Raw genomic sequence first — 24,982 nt, 5'->3', positions numbered from 1 at the left:
CTCAATTTAATGTAAGTAGCTGCTTCTGTTACTTCAAACGTTAAGTTGAAATGGTCATGAACTACTAGCAGACACAATGAAAACAGAGTGAACCCTGGAGAGCATGTTAGCCTAATGATGACAGCTAGAGCTGGTGTTACTGCAAGACAACTTAGAAATAACCCATCTTTTATCCATTCACTTTGTGTCATCATTGGTTTGTGACTTAGGAGACAAAATTAAAAGTGACATCATACAAACAACCACCTGATCTTTATCGTACAATCTGCAAGTAAACGTGGTGCAAAAAAAGCTAACATTTTTACCTAAAATCAAAATTATTCAATGAAATTAAGTCCACGCTATTCTGGAAGACACAGCTCTGCCAAGGTCTGTAGTACACTACATTGCAAAATACATAGCGCAGAAATGCATCATGGATGTTTGGGTAATTAATATGCTTGAGACAAACCTACTCTAATGACTCACACAGTACTCCCAAAAATGAGATTTCTCATGACATTTATTCAAATAAACAATACAGTTTATAATTTGCTAGGATAAAATAATAAGTTTGAACACATAAGAAGCATTTGGGAGAGAATTCCCCAAAGATCTGAAACTGGGGCAAAGGATGTGTTTTAATGATGGCTGACACTTTGGTGTCATCTTCTGACTTGCATCAGTGCCTGTATAATCATGTCCCCTCCAGCCAATCCTGTGAAGATTGCCACATTGGAGAGACATGAACGAGCATTTACAAGCAGAGAGCTTGACAACCAGAGCAACCACCACACAGAACAATGCAGAACCTGGAGGGGCATTGACATTTCAATGCTGAAACCTCAACCCATGTGCGAAAAATACAGTCTTTAATGCAAAAGCATAACAGCGTTACAAAACACTCCTACAACCTTTAGAAGTTTGCCCTATATTCCTCATCTGCTTAAGGATCACACAAGTTCATCTGTGTAGCTTGATTTAAAGCAATGCTCAGACTCACTGCAAGGCAAGAGATCTCTTCAAATAGGCGCAGCAGCTATCAGCCTCATGCCATCCAAATAGTCCCTGCAAGAGTGATGCAAATGCCTGACCCTGTTTGACAGTGATCGAGCCCAATTAGCAGCACTACAAAGCCGTGCTGTCAGTACATTCTATTACCCTCATTCAATCCCCAAAGTGCAAGCTGAGCTCTAAGAGGGCTACCTCAAGCCACGTCAGGAAAGAGAGAAAAAAAGAAAAAAAAAAAGAGTGAATGTCACTCAGTTTGGCTCTTGCAAATAATCAGTAATGTTCTTAAATGTTTAACAGCTCTAAAAACAACTAAGAGGGTACGGCAAAAGGTTAGCATAGAGGGACACAGGGCCGGTGCATTCTACCTTACCTTTGACTTGTAAAACTTTTTTCTTGGTTTTCTAACTTGACCGTGCACGTTCACGGAGTCCTTTATCTGATCGCTTGGCAACTAAGATAAATTCTTTCTATCAGTCCCCTTTTAGAGTTACTGATAAGGTGTAACTTGTGCACTGCTCTGAAGAGACTGAGGATGATAGGACGAATGCCTTATTGCCAAACACCTCCAAACTCCCGCAGTCAATGGAGGGAGTAAACAGACTCAACCTACATGGCAAAAGTACACCTTTTTCAATATTGGTAAAGAATAAATATTTCAAAATTTCAAAATTATGCAAACACGTGCCACTCTTGCTCTTTAACTTCCATGCATATGGACTATTTACAAATTGAAAAATACAGACTTACTATTTTGTTCTTTTTGTTTTTTTTTTTCTTCTTTTCCCCCCTGAAATGTCTTTGCCCCTTTGCAATCAGCCTATCAACATTCAGCCACCCAGACAAGGATCTCACCACATATTGCAGACATGGCCAGGACAATTAAAGCTGTGTTGAAAACATTTTCACACTAATGGGAAAACAAAAGTCAAAATCAAAACAGAAAAGATTCACAAGCAAAAAACAGAGGAAAATAAGATAGTTCAGGGGAGGTATTACAATACAAGCCAAAAGGATGTATTTGTTTAAGATGGATTTTCTGCTTTCTCAAGACTCCACTCTGCTGCTAACAATACTGTAGTACACTTTCTTTTTATTATCCTACCTTTTATTTAAATATAATTTACTTTGAAGATTTTGTTAAAGAAATCCGGGAAAAATGATGCAAAAGTGGTTGGTTTGCCAAAGGAGAGGTGGCAGAAGGCCCGTGCTGCCCTGTTAAATTGCATCAGCGCTCTAGTTTGTCAAGATACTCAAGAGTCCGTTGCATTGGGACGTGTCCTCAATCCTCAATGTACTCCCACAGGTCCTTCTCATAGCCTTCATGCACGTGCTGTAGCAGCACTCTTCGCCTGCTCTCACAGTATCTACAAACACAAGACATTTTTTTTTTTTAGAGTTCAACAACCCACAAACTTGACAGTGGCAGATGGTGATACAATTCTTTTACTGACCTGTACTTATCTTGTACTTTCTGCTTGATGTCCTGCAAGGAATCCTGGGAGATGTCCCGCTCTAGGTAGCCTGAGAGCACCTCAGTGGCATTTTCCAGGTCTGCCTGGTTGTTCTGATGAAAAAAAAAATTCACAGGTAATGTCACTCAGTGCCACTGCATAGATTAAAAGACAGAAATGTCAGCTATGTGTGATAATGTTCCCTAAACTATTGACCATCCTGCTTCAAGCCAAGCTCAGATTAGAGACATGATTTGCTCCCTTCACCCTCAACAATTAAAAAAAACAGTTCAATTTAAAAACTACAACTATTTTTCTATCACGTCATTAGTTTCTCTCCTTTCCGTTTCACTGTGTGTGTGTGCAGGGAGGGACAGAGGACAAACAGGTGAAGTAAAAAAACAACATTACCTGGATTGATGACAACTTGTTAGCTTAAAAGCTTCTCAATAATAGCTCACCTGTCTAAAGCCAAAGATGGACACACATCCACCCCAAATGCAGAAAATTAGGCCAAAATACCTGTGCTTTTTAAATGCACCTACTCTCGCAGAGATCTCCAAAGTGTGATGTCAGTAATGGGAAATGGTCTGGCTGCATCCATTACGATTCTGCTATAGAGGACTAATGCTTCAGCTCGTTTGTATTTCTTTTAACCAATCACAACCGTCTTGGGCTGCAGTAAACCCAAGATCCTGCAATGGTGCCCCTGCAAAATAGTGACAGGGGAAACTGGTTTGGCGGAAAATGAAACTTTTTCCATAGCTGATCAGCAAACATGCAAGCACATCCCTGTTGGATCGCAAATGTTGGAAAATGTTCTTTGAAGACCTTCGCCACCATTCACGAAAAGAACCAAGCAGGATTTTCTTATTGCATGATTCAAAACTTGCCATTGACTCCCTCAAAAACAGCAAAGAACTGGGGGGAGACAGTGAAGATAGAGATGTGTTGTACTGAGAAAGATAAATTTGTTTCAGAGAGAGAACGCTAAAGCTGTTACATGGGGGGTGCCCATTTTTTTTAGATTTTGTGTTGCATTCATGTAGCAATACAAACACTGAACACCAGGACATTTATGCTCACATTTATAACGTTTAGGCCAAACACTCCCATTTATCATACCTCAAAAATAATGGACTGGTTGTTCTTCTTGAGGTAGAAGGCAAAGACGTAAGTGAACATGAGTGTGGAACGGCACTGGCACAGCACATCCACAGCCTTCTTCAGAAACTGCACCTCAATCCAAGACATGTTGTGCTGTTGCATCTCCTCCATTTTCTGCTTGACCTGAGCATAGAGCTTGTGCTCAAAGCGCAGACTCTGCATGTGGTTCATGTAGCGGTTGCAGTAGAACAGGTACCTCTGCAAGGCTGCCCGGGAGCGCTGCACAGACATCATGGAACAGGCTGTAACTCGTGCACATTCATCTGTTCGTGTACTAGACTGTAAATCCTCAAAATCATGGCACACTTGATCACTGGCAATATGTAATACATCATTCTTCACTGTGCAACAATCATTTGTTTGTCAGAGATGTAAAAGAGCATGTAAGTTAATGAGTTGCTGTATACTTTTTTTCCATTTTGCAGCATGTTAAATCAAACCATCACTTGTTTAATTAGTTGGAGTTGATTACATTTTCATGAAATTTTGAGGATATTTTTGTTGGAGGCTATAAAATTGCCACATTATTTATTATTTTTCAGGATTACTTGTATGAATTTGTCAATGTCATCAATACCTGGGATGCTGTTGTCTCTGTGTGATTATAAAAGCTAATTAAACATGGCGAATATGACTGCACACTGAAAAATGGTGTCTTGACCAAAAAGTGAACAAACATATCTAGTGTGCCATTATCTAGTATATTCAGCAAAATAAAACAAAAATAAAGCAAAAATTCTGAAAACATCAATTCATTTTATTACCTCTTGAGCATCTCTGGCTGCCTTGGCATCATCTTCATTGTAGCGATTGCAGTTGTACCTGAAATGTTACAAACATTAATTATGTTTCCAGAATATTATAACATCCATTATTACTGGAAATATGTTTTAGCATGGCAAAATAATTGAGTCCATAAGCCACAACGTCGACAGCAAGTCGCTGCAATACATTCTGGTTGAGCTGTATCTGCTGCCATTTAATCCAGTGTGTCCCCACCGGGTCACACTGGTTCACATTTACTGTATACACAGTAAGTGTGTGCCTGCCAATTTAAGTAGTGAGTGGGACACAAATATAGAGAAGGAAAGAGATGAGACAAGGTAGGATGAAAACCATAATGTTCTGGCCTGTCCTGCTCTCCGTGATCGTCTACACTGTTTTAATGCATTAGTATCCAATTTGATTTTTTGAACAACCTTTTCTGTTTCTAGATGTCCTGAACTAATGTGACGTACATTCATGGCTCATCGATAGCTTAGATTACTACGTAAAGCAGCAGTCACTATAAATTCCAATTTTATTATTTAACAAGAAAAGCAATCGGAGAGCGCAGTACTTCAAGGCTGTTCATTCCCCCATATGGTATGGTCAGAAATGCAGCATATTTTTATACAAATGCGAAATTTTTTTTATTCTTGATGAACAGAAATCATGGCAACATAGAATGTGGCCATTTAATATATATGTACCCACAAACAAAATGACCTTGCGCTGACGACAGGCGTGAATCACGCGACCTAAATATGTAGCGGGCGATGGGAATTGATGAGATTTGGAAACAGCCCCACAGTTTAATCAATTGTTCCTTATCAGGACGGATAAGTCCAAATAAGTCTGCAGCATTGGATTTGTATTTGAATCACAATCATGTGATCGTCAGCAGGCAGCTAATGTAGTGTTCACTTATTGTCATAGTGACAGTGACGCTGTGCTGCTATCTCGCAATGATACAGAAATCTTTGACAAATCCCTGGATTCAGACTATAAGACACATCACTGCCAAAATCTAATGAGGTGGGGTCCTTGTGTCATTTCTGACCTTCCCTGAAAATTTCATCCAAATCCGTTATTCTGTTTTTGAGTAGTGTTGTACACAGACAGACAAACCTACGCCGATCGTCACAAAACTTCCTTGGTGGAGTAATAAACATTTCCAGTGCACATTAAAACCACATGCCACAGTGCAGCATGATCACATAAGTAACAAGAAAAGCACTCAGAGAGCACAGTACTCCGCTAAGGCTGCTCAGTCGTTGTATTATTTCTGACAAATGAAATCTTTAATAAAAAATTACCTTACATTGAGCACAGACATGTGTAATGCATGTGTACGGATACCGAATCGCATGACCTAAATACATGTCACCCGGTGGAAATTGATGAGACTAGGAAACACCCCCACAATTTAATCAATTGTTCCTGTTTTTCCACAGATAAGTCCCGATAAGTCCTCGGCGGTTGATTTTTTTTTAACAGACAAACAGATGGACAAATGCACGCCGATCATCACGTAACTCCGCCGCGTTCCTTGGCGGAATAATAAGCCATTATTTCTTACCAGGCAGAGCCATGTGGTTCCCATGGACCCAGACAGACCCAGCAAAACTCAGCTTTGCAGTTCTGGTTCCGACAAACCATGTGATTGCAGCCACCATCCTTCTCAATGGTCACATGGCATTTTGGACACTCCTGTCAGGGAGGGGAGAGTGATATTCTAAAGTTAATAGTCAAGGCAAACTGATTTGCAAAAAAATTATTAAAGGCAAAAGCAAAGAACAGTTCAGGCAAATAAGAATCATAATAGAGAAAAACACCTTTAGAAAAACCTACAGTCAGTAACGAAGGTAAGCTAGCTGCCTTGGACCCAGCAAAATGTCAAACAGATGAGCAGTTTTGATTGGATCAGCACTCAGCACAGCTTCAAGTAAATTTCACAAATCACAAATCATCAGCCCACAAATATATGATAAAATTTAGGCACCTAATGACTGTGCAATTCTATTTAACTTTCAGCTCTCTTTCAAACATTCATTTCAATGTCTCACTATGGAGAATGCTCTCTCAGTGTTATCCTGAAAGGCCTCCATATTATTACTGCAGCCAGTATTTGCTGACATTGGTGTTGGGTGCGTCAAAGCAGAGCCACACTCCCTCTCTATAAAAAGGACCAACGTGCCGTCACCAATCATTTAACTTCTCTTCTTGCTCTCTTGCTCTGTAGCTTCTCTACAGTCAGGTTGGAGACTGCTACTAGTCACCATGCATCTTTCACAGCAACTAGATGACCAAGTCCCAAACCCAGACCCAAATCTGGGTCTGCATTGGCCAGTCACAGGTGGACTTGTTTGCCTCGGGAACTGCAGCAGCAGTGCGCTCCCTTCTTTTGTAACTGCTGGACAAAGGAAAGGCCTTTTCGACTGTTAGAATAGTGAATAATTGTGTATTTGGGAGTCATTTTGCAGACCATTGTTCAGCCAGCACCCAGTGTCTAAACCTTTTGTCCTTTTATGGGATTTTTCCCAGGTACTAGACAAGGTTTCCCATCCACCATTTAAACCACCGGATCAGGTGAGCATGAAGATACTATGTCTGAATATGATCTTATTGCAGGCTCTTGCATCAGTAAAAAGTGTTAGTGACATTCATGCACATTCACAATGCAAGCTAGTCTTGAGGTCATATTCAGACCAAATCCTGCCTTCATGCCCAAACATCCATCACTGGGGTGTATTCCTTTTGAGATGGGGGCATTTTATCACCCCTTGGCTTTCCTCCCCTGCACATAAGCCTCTGCACTCTCGATGTCTAGTGAGAGCTTTGCATATTTAGATTGAAAGAACAAAAGCATTTAGGACGTCTGATCAGTTGTTTGTTTAATGGACTAACTCCAAGTGGGCAAGTCCATTAGTAAACAATGCCTATCCCATTAGATTGCAAGAGCAATTGAGATGGCCTACAACTGCAAGAGACTGCAATCCCCTGTGGGACTCCACACTCATTTGACCAGAGGTATGGCAACCTCCTCGCGCTTATTTAAGGGTGTGTTTATGGAGAAATATGTGCAGGGGCAAGCTGGGCATCACCTTTGACCTTTGCATGGTTCTATATGTTAGATGTCAATGCGCCATCATGGGTCCACATTGTTCCGAGTGAGAAGACAACACTATGAGAGCGGTAACATAGTAAGACACCCATTCATGTTATCAGAGAACAGGGGTTACGAGATGAGCAACCTCAAGTTTTTATCTTCTTAAAAACTGTATCTAATGGAAGCCTAGTTGAGCTGCATTTTTCACAACTTAAATTTCTTTTTGGGCATCACATTTCTCTACCAGCACAAACCCAGCAACAAGGGGATAAAATGAATTCTGATTACATACCTTGGTATTTGCAGCAATCCAGTTTGAAGTTTCACTGTCATCATCGCATTTCTTAATCCATTTTCTCAGCCACTACAGACATTAAAATACAAGGAAGAATTAATTATGTTGACAATGAATGTTCATCTTAATAGAATTTTACTTAAGATATTGGAGGATTAGCTAAATATTTCTGTATGGTAATGAAGTAAACTTCATTCAACTTACCTTACACTTCACAGGATCATGCCAATTCTCTCCACAGTTGAAGCTGCAACAACAGGAGCCATATCAAACCAAACTCATGTTACATTCAATAACTGCAATTAAGATTATAGACTCAACATTTGCTGTCATTCATATGAGTGTCTAAACAAGCTCTCTTACCAGAACTGACGGCCACACTTGCACCTCACTGGCTTGGCATCTGGGTACTGGACTTTGACAACATGATGGCAGTCTGGTGCAGGGCACCACTTTAACAGTCGATTGCACTTTAAGGAATGATGAGAGATACATTTTGAACTCAGTTTCATGGGCACTTGGGTACAAACATCTCTGGTTTTAAAGGCAGCACACACAGGATAACCTAATAGCTCCTTAATATAAATCAAAGTTTTGTATTCCATTTCAAAACGTTGTTAAGGAGAAACAAAATTCAAAGCTTACCTCTACAAAACTATTCGTAATTAAATGCTGGTACTTCAACTTCACTTTTGAATCTGTTATGAGGCGCCTATGGGAAAAGTCAAGTCATTGGTAAGCCATCATCACACAAAATGGGTGACGTTACTTGAAAAAGAAATTAGAAAAAAAAAATTCCAGGCAAAAAATACAAGACAGTTTTCTGATGTAACAATTTACTAAGAACACATTTCATAATTACACAAGTAAGACTCAAAGTGTGGGTCGCTACCTAGGAGACATCAAATACATTTCATGAAATTAAATAGTAACGTGTGGAGCATATGTTCATATGCACATGTGCCATAAACTCATCAGTGAAAACACTTTGGTCTCTTGCTAGTTGGTGGTATCAGAATGTAGGTTAAGACAATTACTGTCAGCTTAGAAGCTGGTGCAAGAGATTAGCGTTCAAGCTTGTGGAGGTATATTTCTTTGTACGACAGCTGAACATTAACTTTGAAATGCAGTAAAGAAGTTGTCTAACTTAAAAGTTCTGTACTTACTTTTAGGAGATACAATGTCAGTAGAAATTCTTTCAGTTTATAGTTTCTATTCCTGCTAGACACTGATAATCACTGATCAAGTTACATAGTATATGTTTATTTCTGATGTTAACAAGGGGTGTAATCGTATATGCATCTGTCTTGAATTGTTCGGTATGCAGTGTTTGGTTTGATACAACATTTCATTGGTTTGGTATGCCCTGGAAGTCGAGCAATTATTGCCAAGAGGATTAGGTATGTCTGCAGAAAAGAGTTCCACCTGAAACATGTTGGCAGTGCACCAGTTATTGTCAATCAGCTATAGCATTCTAGCCTTAAAAGCAGGGCAGACACTGTGTCAGTTTCATAAAAAATGTATGATGTGTTAACTCAGAATGCACACTGAGGTTTAACTGGCGTTTCAGCGCAGCCAGAACCTGCCACTTTTTCTGCTCACACATGTATGTGTGAATTGACCAGGCAACATGTGGAACTCACTCTGAGTAAAAACCAGATCAATGGTTGCATTTATCTTTCTGCAATTTCTATAAAGTTCTTTCAAACAAGAGGACAGTGTTCTCAGTGTTGACTGAGAAGGATACAGCAACACTGAGTATGTTTCAAAAACCTAAGAAGTGTACAAGAAAAATTTGTAATGCTCCAGATTAAAGATAAATTTGTCAATCAGAAGCGGGATATTAATTAAAACTAATGCACCTGACGCCAAAGCATAAATCATGAGCATGTGTTTCTTTTCTCACTGCCAGAGGGGGGGACACCACAGTTCAGGTTTAATATAACTATAAATACGTTGCAGTTGTCATAAAAGGACAATTTTAGTTTAATTTTATAATTTTCATGAGTACACAGGTCAGTCTGTTTTCATACTGACAATATGCAGCATTTAAGTGTTCTAAACACAACACTAAGAATTATGGCAAACAAGGCATATTTTCACTCTTGAAAAGGAAAGTTATGCTTTTTGTCTCTCTTTGCTGTCCATAAATACTTCATGCTGAACCATGACCATATTGAGGCAAGATTTTATGTACTGTTATACCCTCAGTTTAATTCGACATATAACAATGTTTATTACAAAAATTTGGACAAAATGAAAGAAGTTGTTTTGTTTTCTGCAAGAATGGGTCAATCACATCTTTGGTCATTTATGCTGATCACTGCTGACCAATACTTAACAACATAAAACAAATATATGCACAAACAGATACTCACATGACTGTGTTGTCATCAACCAAAATGTCACAACTATGAGCGGGACAAGAAATGGTCTGAGAAGACAACACAGAGGGCAAATCATTAGTCAGACAGCTATTAAAAGACTATAGGTGCTTTCAGACGGCGAGAGGTTGCCACTACTGCCTGCATTGTTTTTTCTTGTCAGTAGTGGCAAAGAGGCAGAGGGCAGCTGCTGTTCTTGTGAATGACAGAGTTCATGGTGGCTCAACCTCTACTTGCTATCATAGCTCACTGTGTGATCACGGCAACAACAGAAACTACATGGGGGAAATGATACAGGAGCTGATTTTATAGGTACTGAGTTAGCCGAACTGTTCACCTCTTTATCGTCAAAGAGCAGACAGATCAATGAAAATGCTACTGGGGAAACAACTGCTTCAAACAATGATCATCCGGTCTGGGACAATAAACAACTTTATGATACTAGTCAGTAAAACTTGCCATATTAGTCACATCATATTGCTAACCATTTCCCCTATTTTAGGCTACAAACCACTCCGTCTATGGGTGTAATGACATTATAGAGGTTGGACAGTGGAGCCTGTCATGTATTAGCTGTATAAGCTGGGAAGTGTGGAGGCAGCCAGAGCTGCTGGGACATCTGTGTGCCCTGCTCACGCCGATTAAAAACAAAGACACTGCCGCTTGCTGTCTGAAAGCAGCTCAACACTGATCAGTAATATGTCTCCTAAAAAACTTTTCATAGGTACCTGTCCCATTCCTTCCTCTATGATTTTGGTGGTCAGATAATCTCCCCAGCACTGCATGCAAAACTTGTGTCCACACTCCAGGCCTGTAAAATACTACAGGAGAGAAGCATCTAGTTAGATTTGAAATAAGACAAACAAGGCATCAACAATTATACACATATGCACAAGGCCTTCAAAGTGAAGTGATTCTTAAGGAAAAATATGGTCCACATTTGACAAAACAATGTTGACTGAATAAAACTGCAGACTGAAAAAAATAACTTGTGCATGATTTTGTGTGCCACAAAGTCCACCATTCAAAACAGTTTGGATAATTCAGCGGTCTTCCTTACATACCAACATGATAGCAGATAAACAAATTTTGATAGCAATGGCTCTCCATTTAGATCAGTTGTTGTTCATCTGTTTCACCTTGACATTTAAATTCTTTCTGTTGATAAAAGTGGCATTCACAGGTTTATATCTGTAGTTATAGCAGTATTGAGAAAACATTAATCCTATTACTATTAGTGTGATTGCATTATGTGATATCAAATTAGTCAAACTCATTTTATGTTTCTATTACAATTATGTTAGCCATTACTGTCAGCTGTGATGGCAAAAAAGAATCTTGGCTTACACATTTTTGACAGCATAGTATTAAAATGGCTATGACAAGGTTTCAGTTAGATCCCACTTGCATTGTTCAAGTTAAAAGGTGCCTAAATTCTCTATTGTGCTATTAGGTCGAGACACTGCCTTTGTGTCTAACAATTACCAGAAAAAACCCTTATTAGTTTCACCACAACTGAGTACATATTCTGTCAGTACAATGTTGGTGTCATTATGTGACTTACAGAGTTCGGGAAGTTCAGATAGCAGATCTGACATGGCATGTCCTGCGCAGATGATCTAGTGTTGATTGGAGGACGGATCCGGGGCTTCTTACTTGGGTTAATGACATGACACTCGGAGAAAAGCTTGTCGAGATTACCATCAAAATACCTACATGGATTGAAACAAATGAACAATATCGAAATAGGAGTTAAAAAAAATGAATTTAGACATCAGTTCTTCCATGAGCTTCACAGCTAACACAACTGGATAGCTGCAAAGTTAGAAGTGGCAAATAAAGTATGTAATTCAGAAATTGTTACCTTTCCATAAGCTTTTCTTTGTCCCAGTTGAAGTGACTGAGAAGGATGCGGGTTATTGTCGCAGGATTCTAGAAGAACAAGAGATGATAGGTTGGAAAAAAGAAACTACAATCTTACATTTCACTACTGCCTACTTCCAATGTTTACTATAGCAACTTTCTACTAGTTAAAATTTCTTGTGTAAAACAGACAGCGATATGGCCCAGGTTTTCAGATATGGATTAAGACTAGTTTAGAATGGTACATTAAAAAGACCATCTACAATAAGATTGAATCATTTACATAATGTCAAATAGGTGTAGTTTCAATAGTTCTTACATTTCAATATACAGTCCATCCTGTATGGAAGTATCTGCAGTAAGACTGTAATCATCATAGGTCTGCTCAACTGAATTAAAGTTTTAAAAGAAGTCTGTAGCCTTATCAGCTTATATGATGCAACTGACCAGAATACAGCATACACATCTTTAAAACAATTAAACTACTGGCCAGTTTGGGCAAACTGTAGTGATTAAAACCAAATGTGGTGCTTATGTCAGTGTGGATCAAAAATGCTAGTTCATGCTTTCAGCATCCATGCGATAGAAATCTTGTCATCCACTCAAATCTGTGGGGGTCTGCGTACATTGGTTTTAGGGACAAAATACGTTTATTGCACTTTTACATAATTAAAGAGAGCACTGCTTTACTTCAATGTTGTGCTACATTCCTGCTAATGTAAAAAACAATGCCCCAGAATCAGACTTAAAATACTCCAAAAACTTAAAGCACAGAATAGTGTTCTGTGACACATTTAACCTAGCTGAAACCAAGCGATTTTATCTACAGTCGTTTAATAGAGTTTTCGATATGCAGTTTTCTATGAACAAAATCTTTGTTAAATTAACTGTGAGAAGCTAAAATTGTGATTAACATTCCATTAAATGTGCAGGTCTAATACAAATAGATTCTTTACAGTTGTTTTCAAACTATTAACATTTCATATTGCCTTGTTGCTATTGGCTACATTTGTAAAGCCAATTCAGTTGCGAATAAGAAAAAAGTCCTTTATGGAACTAGTGAATTTGGACTGTCAGCTAGCACTGCACCAAACTAGGTCTGGCTATGCCATGAAATTCACAGAGCTATTTAATACACAGATAGTTAACAAACTAAAAGGAAAAATTTACAAGAAGTGCCTTGGTAAAATGCTCAGTTACCAAGAACTACCAGATTAGCTTCGCAGAGATATAACAATCTCTACTACTAGTTTCGTATAGTAAAAACAAGACACACTGCATTTCTTGCTAAATTCTTTATTTAAAGCCACTGCGTGATTATGTGAGAAAAGCGTAGCTGTTGCTTTAAATAATCATTCATGAGCCACTCTAGATTTTCTATGTGCTGCCTTGCATTGGTTCTCTGCTCACGTTGAGACAAAACCTACTCCAGTTTTTTATGTTCCACAAGTGATGTTGCCCTGCAGTTAGATAATACGAATCAAAGTAAATTCTACAGGTGGAATACAAGTAAATGGATAGATGCAAATGAATGAAGGTTGGTCATAGGTGGCCTCTACAAGAGCAGACACCAAGAGTTGAAAATGTTTCAAAATGAGAAAAAGAAAACTGCAGTTAATCTGAACTGAAGAATATGATTCTATGCTTCCACCATAACAATGTGAAAGGTTAAAATAAAAGTTTGCTATATTTTCTAAAATTACACTGCATTGCTAACCATAAACAGATTATAAAGGCTGGTGCAGCTATACCCAACATAGACATTAGCAAGGGAGAACATCATTGGTTGTTTCTGGGCACAAGACTACATTCCAGAAATGAACTTGCACAAAAATATGTTTTGCATTGCATTTCGACACATCTTACTCATGAGTGCAGTAAAGGGAACACTGGTGCCCCAATTTCCCAAACAGTACGCCACACTATAAGCAAGAATCACAAAAAAGTCACTCCACCTCTGAACTGCTAACAAACAAATTCTATTAATACAAGTACTAAAAGTTGCTGGTGCCTTGTTATATTTCTGACAACCTAATTTACAGCTTTTGTCATATGAGCAGTAATTTGTGATAAAATAACTTTCCTTGACTGTCACCACATAAATATTTACAAAGTGCCATTATGGTTACAGGTATAGAATCTATGCACCAGAAGAATACCTGGATACGATAAGGCATGTCGGACTCACAATTGTGTAAACATATTTTGCTAATTGAATGGCAGGCTATTTTGAAATGGGAATGATGTTGAAACTGCAGCAAACAGTAGAGTACCTTAAAGTCCAGGGCCATAGTTAAACTGTTTAAAGAAAGCATTTATTGGTCATTCACAGCTAGTACATTAGGTAAAGGAATTGTCTCACGACTGTATACTGTTAAAATGCAGTTTTCAGTGAGGTGTTTAGTAATAGTAAGCGTATCATGATGCAAGAGATCACACCGTACTGTAAGTTATATTATCCATCTACCTGAGGTTTATTAGTAGTTTTGCAAACATCTGCGAGTGGCCATATTCGCCACATGTACATATGTGCTGTCACCCAAAGGTCACACAGACATAAACAGGCAAAAGATTTTAGTGCCATAAAATGTAATGGTTCCCAAATAAAACCATATACAATTAAGACAGGATACACCTTAAGATGACAAATCAATGCACTGATAACATATGACCAGACTATATTTAACGTTTATTAGGTACACTTAGCTAAAACTAACACACTCTACAACAACCCTGAAATATATCCCTTCTTCAAGAAGGTTAAAAAGTTCAGTAAATGTTTTAGTGAGGTGCTGACTGAATTAGTTAGTAGTTTGTGGTGCTGTTAAACTGTACTGAGTTACACTGAGAGGTATTCTTAATACATGATCTAGTCCCACATATAAATCAAGTCAGCAAAAGATAAGAAATATATTTTCATAATTTCAAGGATGAAGTTAACACAAGCTTTGCCTGTTATGTTTTTCTGAGGCTTGTTGCTTGCTTTGGCAGTCTGCGAAGTCTTTACAGATGAAAAACATCCATCAGTCACTGGTAACTTTACCCCTGAAGCATCTTCAGAGGCCTGGAAAAACTGTCACTCTTGACATGTGAAGGCACAGTCAGTAGAAGCATTTACAAGAAAAGTACATTCAAGTGAAGTTAACTGCTCGACTACTGCATGCTCCACATTGAAAACTTCAGATCAGAAAACAGATGCATGAGTGTATTTATTAAAGGTATAAGTTGGCGCTGCAATAACATGAGAATAAGGTAGCTACTAGATCTACATATTATGTTTTAGAAGAATCACCATGTCAGTTGTTTTTGAAGTAGAAACGACTGCCATTGCAGTTGTACTGAACTCATAGAACTGATATTTTACTTTATAAGTGTATGGTGAAAAAAATCTTTGGAAAAAATACGACGACTATTCTCAAAAAACCCAAAGAGTGGCAGGTCTATCAAGACCACTTTCCATTTTATTCTGAGCCCAAGTACGTGAAAGGAAATGGAGGCCCAAGTAAACGCTTGGTTAAGAAGATGAGCTCTGCCGTTTCAACCGCATATTTAATCTATAACCTTCGACAATTTACAACATGAGTGTGCTCCATCCAAACTTTTTTAGAAGTCATGATAAAAAAAGCTTGTTAACATTTTCGCAAGTAACCTAGCATGCAACTTGCTAATCAACTCGATGGCCAAGCCTTTGGTCTGACATTAAAATAACGATAATGGTAATATTATTTTACATTTTATGTAACGTCAAGCTTTAACAGATCAGTTAACGCAACCCAACTGTCGTCTAATACGAGCTGGCACCTAACGTTATCGAAATCGAAAACCATAGACGTTGTGCTTTTCCATTAACGTTAGCTAACGGTTGCAGTTGGCTAGGTAGCCAGCTAGCTAACTTGCAAGCTAACGTTAGCTTAGCAAGCGTTGCTGCCAACTTCTCAACCGGGATGGGACTACTTCCTGGAACAAAACTCCTATGGAATTAGTTATTTTGACATTTATATTGAACGTTGTTCCTACCTTCATTTCAAACTGTGTGCAACAGAAGACAACTGTGTTGAAAATAAACGAATTTAGCCTTGGATCAATCTTAATACTCTCGTCTAACTGTCAACTTCCAGCAAGTAAACTACTCCTACATGGCTAACATTTGAGCTAACATCCACGGCCTGTTAACGCTGCTCACAAGCCCGGACCCCGGTCTTTCCTGACGCTGGCATACCAAAATACCTACCTGGATGACCTCGTTGACCTCCCTGATACACTCCACCATATGCTGGAGGATCTGCTCGGCAGTCAAAACCTCGAAGCGGTAGTCCTCCTCCTCCTCCTCGCCAGGACCGTGGCCACCTCCGCCAGTCTCGCCGCACTCGTCTCGCTCCCCACCGGCCACCACGGGATCGACCAACTCCACCTCTCCGAGCTCCAGGGTGTCGTCCTCGGGCTCCTCTTCGGCGCTGTCCTCGCTACATTCCTCCTCTTCGTCGTCGTATTCATAGTTATAACCCTCGTCTGAGTCCATTCCTAGGGTGGTTATCAGCTTGTGACAAGCACACCTAAAGGTCTACGGCGAGTGAGATGTTGGTTGCGGAACAATACGAAAACCCAAATTATCCGAGCCTGTTTTTCAGCTGCAGCGAAAATAACAACAAAACGTCGCCGCTGCTAAGCCAACAAAGAGACACAGCGTCACCAACTGACGACGCCTTACGTCAGATGGACTGAACAAGAAATGTAAAAACACTATTACATGACAAACTTCACTTTCCATCCGAGTGTTTATAAACATATAGATTTCTAAATAAACATGATACGTCAGATTTTGCTCGTAGCAAAGGCTGTTAGCAAGTTACAAAACTACTCCCCCTTTATAGAATGTAGGCCAATGGCGAGTAGGCGAACTACACAACTGTGGCATTTGAGTTTTTAAGTCAGTATCTCATTGAAGCAATGCTTTATTTTTGTAGCCTGTAGTTTGACTCATTGGTCACATTTATATTTTATCATTTGACTCAAATGTCGGATCAAATATGGATGTAGTAGTTTTTTTGATAGATAGATAGATAGATAGATAGATAGATAGATAGATAGATAGATAGATAGATAGATAGATAGATAGATAGATAGATAGAAAGATAGATAGATAGATAGATAGATAGATAGATAGATAGATAGATAGATAGATAGATAGATAGATAGATAGATAGATAGAATGGGCCATTTCTTTCACCATGTGGCCTCTTGTAATTGCTGCTAGCTCGCTTACAATAAACCTTTATTGTCTAAATGGCTTGGGGTCAAAATATATCGGAGCCATGTTTACTGAAAACTGGTAGGTGAAATATCCTTTAGTTGTCTTGCTGCCATCTCTTCTATATTTTTATTGCGCATTTTTATGTACTTAGAATTTCATTTAATTCCCCGAATTTTATTGTATGTATAATCTTTTACGTGTTTTTATTTTTCTTATTTTTGGTCTTTTTTTCTTTGTTTCAATCAGTTTTATTTATTCTCAAAAAACTGTGAGCACTTTATTTAAACTGACAGTATTTTTTTTTGAAGAAGAAGAACTAAATTTTATTTAATTCTGATGTATTTTGTCCTTTATCGTTTGCATGTTTTATTTTCTTATATTTGCCTGCTGAACACTTTGAATGACGTGTGAATGATGTGGTGTTACAAAATGAACTTGCTTATTGACTTGCTTTGGTGACAAGTAAATGAATAAATCAATATAAAATAAAATATACGGATAATATAGAAAATAACAACAAAATTGCCATTAATAATGATTTTGATAGCTAGAATGCTAGCAGTTTCTACTGCAGTCACTGTAAATGATCTTATCAGTATCCTGTGGCCTCTGTCATGTGACTCCTGCACCTGACAGGAATAGGTTGTCCGGCCGTCAGTGCAGGTGACGAGGCTGAGATGGGAGTCATGTCCACTGTTAGTTCTGGACAACACACTCGTCCGATGTGCTATCTGCTGCTACTGATGATCCTCCAGCTTGGCCTCCACACAGCGGAGGGAGTGTGGCCGCTACCCCAGACTCTGATCTCCTCCACGGAGCGCTTCCACCTGAGCCCTCAGGCTTTCTACTTTGGCTACGGAAGACAGTCAGCCGCCCAGCAGGGCTGCTCTGTTCTGGATGCTGCTTTTAAGAGATACTTTGCTCTGATTTTTCCTGACTACACTTCTGGTCGGTGGAATTTATTCAGCGATAAAAACGAAAGTAAGATTTTACTCCAGATATGTCTGTGCTGTTTGTACAAACTATAGGCTTCATAATGTAACCCTGTGTTATAAGTGGCTTTTTAAATTCTTCTGTGGGAAATAGGAGTGGATCATCTGGTGATAACATACGTTTAAAAACTTCACTGTAAATGCATAAAAATGGAGAGCAAAGTGCCCTCTGTGGTTTTGTTTTGAATGCTCTGTTTGTCATGTTGGCCTTTAAAGAAGATCAATGGGCTTTGTATAGGCAGCAGTTCAGCCCACCTACTCTAAAAACCCACAATGACAATGGAGCAGAGTAGCACAGCTTCATGCTTGTGTTTTCAAAAATACCATTGCTTGTAGAATAATGGCAGTTTGTTTGTGACATGGTGAGAGTGAAAGTACACAGGAAAACTTTATGTCCCCCGCTCTACTTAATATAACTTTTCTGACCCACAGAAGATGGTACTCTGCCATTCAATGTGGACAAACAATTTACTGTCGAAGTCAGTGTCGACCACAATGACTGTGATGGTTACCCGAATGAAAGCTCATCTGAGAGATGTAAGCATAAACGCACATAGGTTAAAGTGTGTAATGCTGTGTTGTAACAATATATATGTGGCTGGATGCATTACCTAACCTGCTGCTATTTGTGTTCCAGACAATCTGAGTGTCTTTTCCGGTCGAGCATCTCTGAAAGCAGTAACTGTGTGGGGTGCACTCAGAGGTGACTGTAGCCACTACATTTAACAAACAAAAAGTACAATAATGATGCAAGCATGTTTACAATCAGCTAAAGCTTGTATTTCTTACTGAACTGCATGTCAGAATGATTGCTGATTATTTACTGTGTATCCTCTGATGAAGCACAGGTCTGGAATCCTTCAGTCAGTTGGTGTATCAAGATGATTTTGGCTCGGTAAGTGAGAGTTGTCCAAAATGCTCGAACTCGTGATGTCTTAGTTCTTGAATACATATTTTCATCTTGTTATAGTAGTTGATTAATATGTTTCTTGTTCTTGTTTTTCAGTATTTTGTGAACAAGACTGACATTAAAGACTTCCCCCGGTTTCAGTTCAGGGGGATTTTATTGGACACGTCACGTCACTATTTACCAGTGCAGGCCATTTTAAAGACTCTGGTAAAAATCACATGACATTATTTATACTTAGGTTGTTCTATTTCAATACATGTATCACTTATTATCACTGGTATTCACATATCTGTTTCTTGTCAGGATGCAATGGCCTACAGTAAGTTTAATGTGTTTCACTGGCACATTGTTGACGACCCCTCCTTCCCTTACCAGAGCCGCACCTTTCCAGACCTTTCCAGTAAGGTATGTAATGTGGTTTAATAATAAAGAGTAGGTCTTAATGTCCACCATGACTCTGCGCAGTTATTATCATTTGCTCTCCAAAAACATTAATCTGCATTTTGAGATGTGCTCGGTTATTTTGCATTCAAGAATTTTAAGTGTTCCTACTGCTTTGGATTCATGAGGTAGGAAAACGCTGACGACAAGCATCCACCCCTGAACACAGACTTCTGGCTTTGATTCAGGGGGCTTTCCATCCGATGACTCACATCTACACACAGTCGGATGTGAGAAGGGTGATCTCACATGCCAGGATGCGAGGAATAAGGGTCCTTCCTGAGTTTGATTCACCAGGCCACACTAAATCTTGGGGAAAAGGTAAAAGACCAACATTAGCACTGAGCAGTTTCATCTAAATTATTTCACGATTTTGATTTTTAACATATAAAGTACTTGGCATGATGCCTGGTTTGGCTCAACTGGGATTATTCCTGCCAAATCTTTAAGAGTATAAATGGCAATACGACATGTGCTGAAGTGTGACTCATTTCTTATCTGACTTTCATGGTCTATCAGTGGTAGCAAATGTCTGCGCTCAACAAAAAATGTATTTAAAGAAAGTGCCAAATTAAATCTAACTGATTACCATTTATTTCTCAGGGCAGCCTGACCTGTTGACTCCCTGCTACAAAGGGGGCATACCTTCAGGTACTTTTGGTCCAATTAATCCAGCTTTACCGTCCACCTACCACTTCATGGCAACACTGTTTAAGGAAGTATCAGTGGTGTTTCCAGATTCCTATATTCACTTAGGAGGGGATGAAGTTGACTTTTCCTGCTGGTAGGCTGATCATTTAAATGCCTGCTGACTATCAGTGATATCAACCAGGATTTCCTGGTTTTGTCTGTAATGTGTAGTCCTGCTGTTTTGAACCTTCTGTGCCAGATACTACAGTGCAACATACATGTGTGTGCCTTTTGTTTTTATCTCTTCATAAATAAAAAAAAATGCAAAAGAGGAGAAATCCACGTGAAACCTGTCGACATAATATTTCTTTGAAAAAACATTAAGCTTCTGACAAAATTGGATGAACAATCAGTGTAATCGCATGCAGGTAATTGATGCCCTCTGCTTGTTTTTGTAGGAAATCCAACCCTTATGTTCGAGCATTCATGCAGAAGATGGGATTCGGATCGGACTTCACCAAACTGGAAGCATTCTACATGGAGAAGTAGGTTGTAAAGGAGGACAAACTATGCATCATAGAAGGCTCAGAGAAATACATTGACTCACACAACTGTACTAATCTATTTCCAGCATTGTAAACATCACTTCAGCTCTCAACAAGACATCTATCGTATGGCAAGATGTTTTTGACTACCATGAGCGAGTAAGTACACCCCAACAAATAACACACATCAACTATGAAGTTAGAAGTACGTTATTTTTGTGCATGTGAGTGCATTTCATATAAATTGATGAATTATGAGGAGAACTACTTACCTTGTTTTTTTGTTTTTTTTTTTAATTTCAGTACAGCACCACCATGTGTTTAGTCTACATCTTTGCGCTTTAACTGTTGGGTTTTAGTACATAGTGGAGATATAAATCTAAAATAAAAGGCACCATTTTATTAGTACCGGTCCTGATTTATTTTTGGTCTATTATTTCTAGCTGTTTTACACTCTGTCCAAGTATCTGCATTCACTCAAGAATGTATTTATGCGTATATACAGAAAAATGCAGCATTAGTTCTGACATAATATGTGAAAATATTTTTGCTCTTGAAATCTTACTGCGGCAAGAGCAACACTGAGAGGTTTCTTGTACGTGTGGACTGACACTGGTAGCTCAAATGAAACCAAGTTTTTTTTTGTATATTTCAAAAGAGAATAAAACGGTTTTTGTGTCCCACAGTTCAACAGAGTCTAGTAATTTCCATGATAATTAACAGAATGAGCCTGTTAGGGCTTAAATACATTACGGACTCATACTCTAATATGTTTAGTTTTGCAGGAATTATTTTTTATCATAGTATAATTTTAACATCAGCAGGTTTAGTGGTTTCGGACCAACTGACCAACAGTTTGTCGTCTCTTAACATCAAGCTGATGTATCTCATGACCAGTTCCTGTAAGTCTGATAGACTGTAGCCTTGTGTTGCAGCGCAGTTCTCTGTCAGTGGTGGAGGTCTGGAGGGAGGGTTGCTACCTGTGTGAGGTACGCAGGGTGGCTAAAGCAGGGCTCAGGGTCATTCTGGCCTCTCCATGGTATCTGGACCTGCCAGGACCGACACACAACTGGGCCCGTTACTACACTGTGTGGCCTCTCGCCTTCAAGGGTCAGAACAAAACCTGTGTGCTGTGATGGACTGAAGTTGTACTAACTGCGGTGTTGGTTTGTCTCTAATAATAACTGACATGTAACATCCTGTAAAATACATGAGAAATATGTGCAGAATTTTTTGAGTAGTACAAAAATACTAATGCAACACCAAATTTTCCATTTGTAGCCTTACCACTGGCAATGAATGGTGCCATTTACGCAATAACAACAATTGTGCCCCACTTCCACGCAGTATACTAATTTTAAGGTGTATTTAACAATCTTAAGATACTTTAGACTATGTGTACTTAGGATTAGTGTGTCTAGGGAAAGTGGGGCACAGCTACACAGAGGCGTGACTGCTGTGGTAAAAGCACACAATGCTGTCTGATGTATAGCTTCATTGGCTAGCATGCACAATCTGTCCCCTGGACAAAAAATATTGACATTGATGAGCAATTTTGCAAAATTCCTTGCATAAAATTACACTGCAAAAGAGAAGACCCACCAGAGATGGAAGGCTATATACACATGGCTTATCAGATAAACATTCCACTGATCATTCATTATTTGTGGTCACTTACTAAATATTTCAGCTAAAAACTGTTTCCATCAGAAATTAGTTTTTGATGGTAATTCACATGCATTCATCTGACCTCATCTGGAGCTAGTCTTTCACGTATTTCCACTGCTGCTGCTGTCAGATCAGCCTTGTATTAACATTATGCAGTCATTCCCAAAACTGCACACTTTAGAGGAAGCTGATTGCAAGTTATTGATTGGCTTTGTCTTTAAGATAGTGAACATTACTGCAATAATGATCGGTTTTGAGACTGTCATTCTTGTTGGTGATTTCAGTGAGAAAATCTGTAGAACTTAGCAAAATTAAAGTTGGCAATGATGTCGAGAAGCAATATGCTGATGAGATTTTTAATTTATTAACAACCAGCAGCATAACAACTAATGTCAGGAATGCACTAAAGCTGAGTTTGATGCTTTCTAAGATAGAAAAATAGTTCTTGTCCACATCTTTGCCTTTCATCTGGCCCACATACCAAAAGGAATGATGTCCTACTCCTGACTGCCAAATGTTGGCCACATGTGGACTGCCCTCTGGCAATCATTCTGATCATGTGGTGTGTGTGAGCCAAATGAATAATCTGCTATCTGGGTTGCCCCATAGGAGGGCTACAAATTCTTTGAACCATGCCTTGGCAACAACTTGAATTTGCTGATAAAAGCTCATCAAAGATTTTTTTTTTATATGTGACTGTTTTCTGACACATAAAACACTTATTGTAAAGAGATAAATCGGCACAGATATTCATAAACCAGATCAGTGGCAGCATGTTTTTTGTCACCCTGCTCAGATTCCTAAGGACACAGTGCTGCACATCTGGAAGGGTACCCCAGCTAGCTATTATGCGGAGCTCAGTAGAATGACCAAAGCTGGCATGAGGGTTGTGCTGGCTGCTCCTTGGTACATCAACCACATTTCCTATGGCCAGGACTGGCACAACTACTACACTGTGCAGCCACTGAACTTCTCTGGTGTGTGCATGGCCAAGTAATATCACATACTATTAAAATCTGACTCACTTATGTGTGTTAGTGGTGTTTATCTGGTGATGGGAGCTACCAGTGGAGGTTGACAGTTACAGACATCCATTTAAACATTGACTTGCACGGTTTTGATTTGCAATGATGTGATGAATTTGAAGTGAAGATTGTGATTGGTAGTAAACTTATCCTTAAACCCATTGTATTATTAAAGCAAACCTTTTCTTTGTGCCCTCACAGGAACTGAGGAGCAGAAGAAGCTGGTGATAGGTGGTGAAGTCTGCATGTGGGGCGAATATGTAGATGCCACCAATCTCACTCCACGTCTTTGGTACGATATTTTTTATTTATTTTTTTAAAAGGCTGTGAAGCAGTAATTCATATTTGGTAAATGCAGCAACAGTGTTGTGAAATTATTCAAAATAACCATTAATTGCACTCAAAATCACAGGCCCAGGGCAAGTGCTGCTGCAGAGAGACTGTGGAGTGATGAGAAGCAGACATCCAACGTGGACATGGCATTTCCTCGGCTGCAAGACTTTCGCTGCAAGCTTGTGAGGTAATTTAACTTTTGTAATAAGTCTCTTTAAAAAGCTTAGTGCCATCAAACTTCCACAAGATGTGGACCTCTTTCTTATAATGTTTGCTAGTTATATACTAATGCCTCCACTTCACTTTCCATACAGGCGTGGTATCCAGGCAGAGCCTCTTTATGTGGGACACTGCAAACAAGAGTACCAAGGCATTTGAAGGTGCTAGATAGGTTGATATGGAGATTTAAGACTGGAGCATTGGAACAAATTAAGTTCAGTTGCAGTTTTAGCTACTTCTGAATAAAATCTTGTTTGGGGCATTTAAAGAGATGTGAAATCTTTTATAAAAAAAGGATTTGTTTTTCCATTTTTCAGTAAAATCTATACAGACTTAAATGCTTTCTCAGGGACTTATTACCTATGTTTTCTTTTTAAATTTTTTTATAATTGCTTTTTGAGTAATTCTCTTTTCATTTTACATTTTTAATTATATTGTAGTAATAATATACAGTAGAAATGTACTGCGATGTTGAATTTTCTTTAAAGACTGCAATAAGAGTTTCACTTTAAGGTGAACACTGGCGGTATGCTGTAGCTCACACTCTTGCACTGACATTCAATAAAAATCATGAGCACTTCTTTGTTATTTATTCTGAATGAAATGTGACAGGTTGCCACTTAAAGAACACTACTGAAATAGAAAAACAAGAAGGCTGATGTACAGTTGTAAGCCTTTTACATTTTAGACCCATATTGACAAATACTAGCAGATTTTCCATATTCAAAGTATAAATTTGTAGAGGGCTGCACAGTGGTGTAGTGGTTAGCACTCTCGCCTTGCAGCGAGAAGATCCCTGGTTCGCGTCCCGGCTTTCCCGGGATCTTTCTGCATGGAGTTTGCATGTTCTCCCTGTGCATGCGTGGGTTTTCTCCGGGTACTCCGGCTTCCTCCCACAGTCCAAAAATATGCTGAGGTTAATTGATCATTCTAAATTGCCCGTA

General features: G+C 39.0%; 2 protein-coding genes across 3 annotated transcripts; one reads left to right on the top strand and one right to left on the bottom strand.

Moving 5' to 3' along the window:
• Positions 1–484: 484 nt before the first annotated feature.
• arih1 (ariadne ubiquitin-conjugating enzyme E2 binding protein homolog 1 (Drosophila)) lies at positions 485–16,820 on the bottom strand. The gene is made up of 14 exons (XM_023280982.3): positions 16,256–16,820; positions 12,026–12,093; positions 11,726–11,873; positions 10,890–10,982; positions 10,156–10,211; positions 8,423–8,489; positions 8,141–8,247; positions 7,982–8,024; positions 7,775–7,846; positions 5,953–6,083; positions 4,376–4,433; positions 3,570–3,830; positions 2,445–2,557; positions 485–2,357 (listed from the first exon to the last, which is right to left on the bottom strand). Exons 1-14 carry the CDS (start codon positions 16,541–16,543, stop codon positions 2,273–2,275), a joined length of 1,590 nt encoding a protein of 529 aa, XP_023136750.1. The 5' UTR covers positions 16,544–16,820; the 3' UTR covers positions 485–2,272.
• A 1,085-nt stretch (positions 16,821–17,905) lies between these two features.
• hexa (hexosaminidase A (alpha polypeptide)) lies at positions 17,906–24,615 on the top strand. Of its 2 annotated transcripts, none has more exons than XM_035953173.2 (14): positions 17,906–18,256; positions 18,700–18,804; positions 18,905–18,970; positions 19,116–19,162; positions 19,274–19,384; positions 19,481–19,582; positions 19,807–19,939; positions 20,222–20,402; positions 20,707–20,793; positions 20,880–20,952; positions 23,258–23,438; positions 23,688–23,778; positions 23,899–24,006; positions 24,134–24,615. In XM_035953173.2, exons 1-14 carry the CDS (start codon positions 17,953–17,955, stop codon positions 24,195–24,197), a joined length of 1,653 nt encoding a protein of 550 aa, XP_035809066.2. In that variant the 5' UTR covers positions 17,906–17,952; the 3' UTR covers positions 24,198–24,615. The 2 variants fall into 2 exon arrangements, with proteins under 2 accessions (XP_035809066.2, XP_054863301.1); XM_055007326.1 differs by lacking the exon at positions 23,258–23,438 and adding an exon at positions 21,729–21,903.
• Positions 24,616–24,982: the final 367 nt, after the last annotated feature.

Source organism: Amphiprion ocellaris, chromosome 3 (assembly GCF_022539595.1).
Source record: "Amphiprion ocellaris isolate individual 3 ecotype Okinawa chromosome 3, ASM2253959v1, whole genome shotgun sequence".
Lineage (NCBI taxonomy): Eukaryota > Metazoa > Chordata > Actinopteri > Pomacentridae > Amphiprion > Amphiprion ocellaris.
This window is presented reverse-complemented; position numbering and strand designations above follow the sequence as displayed.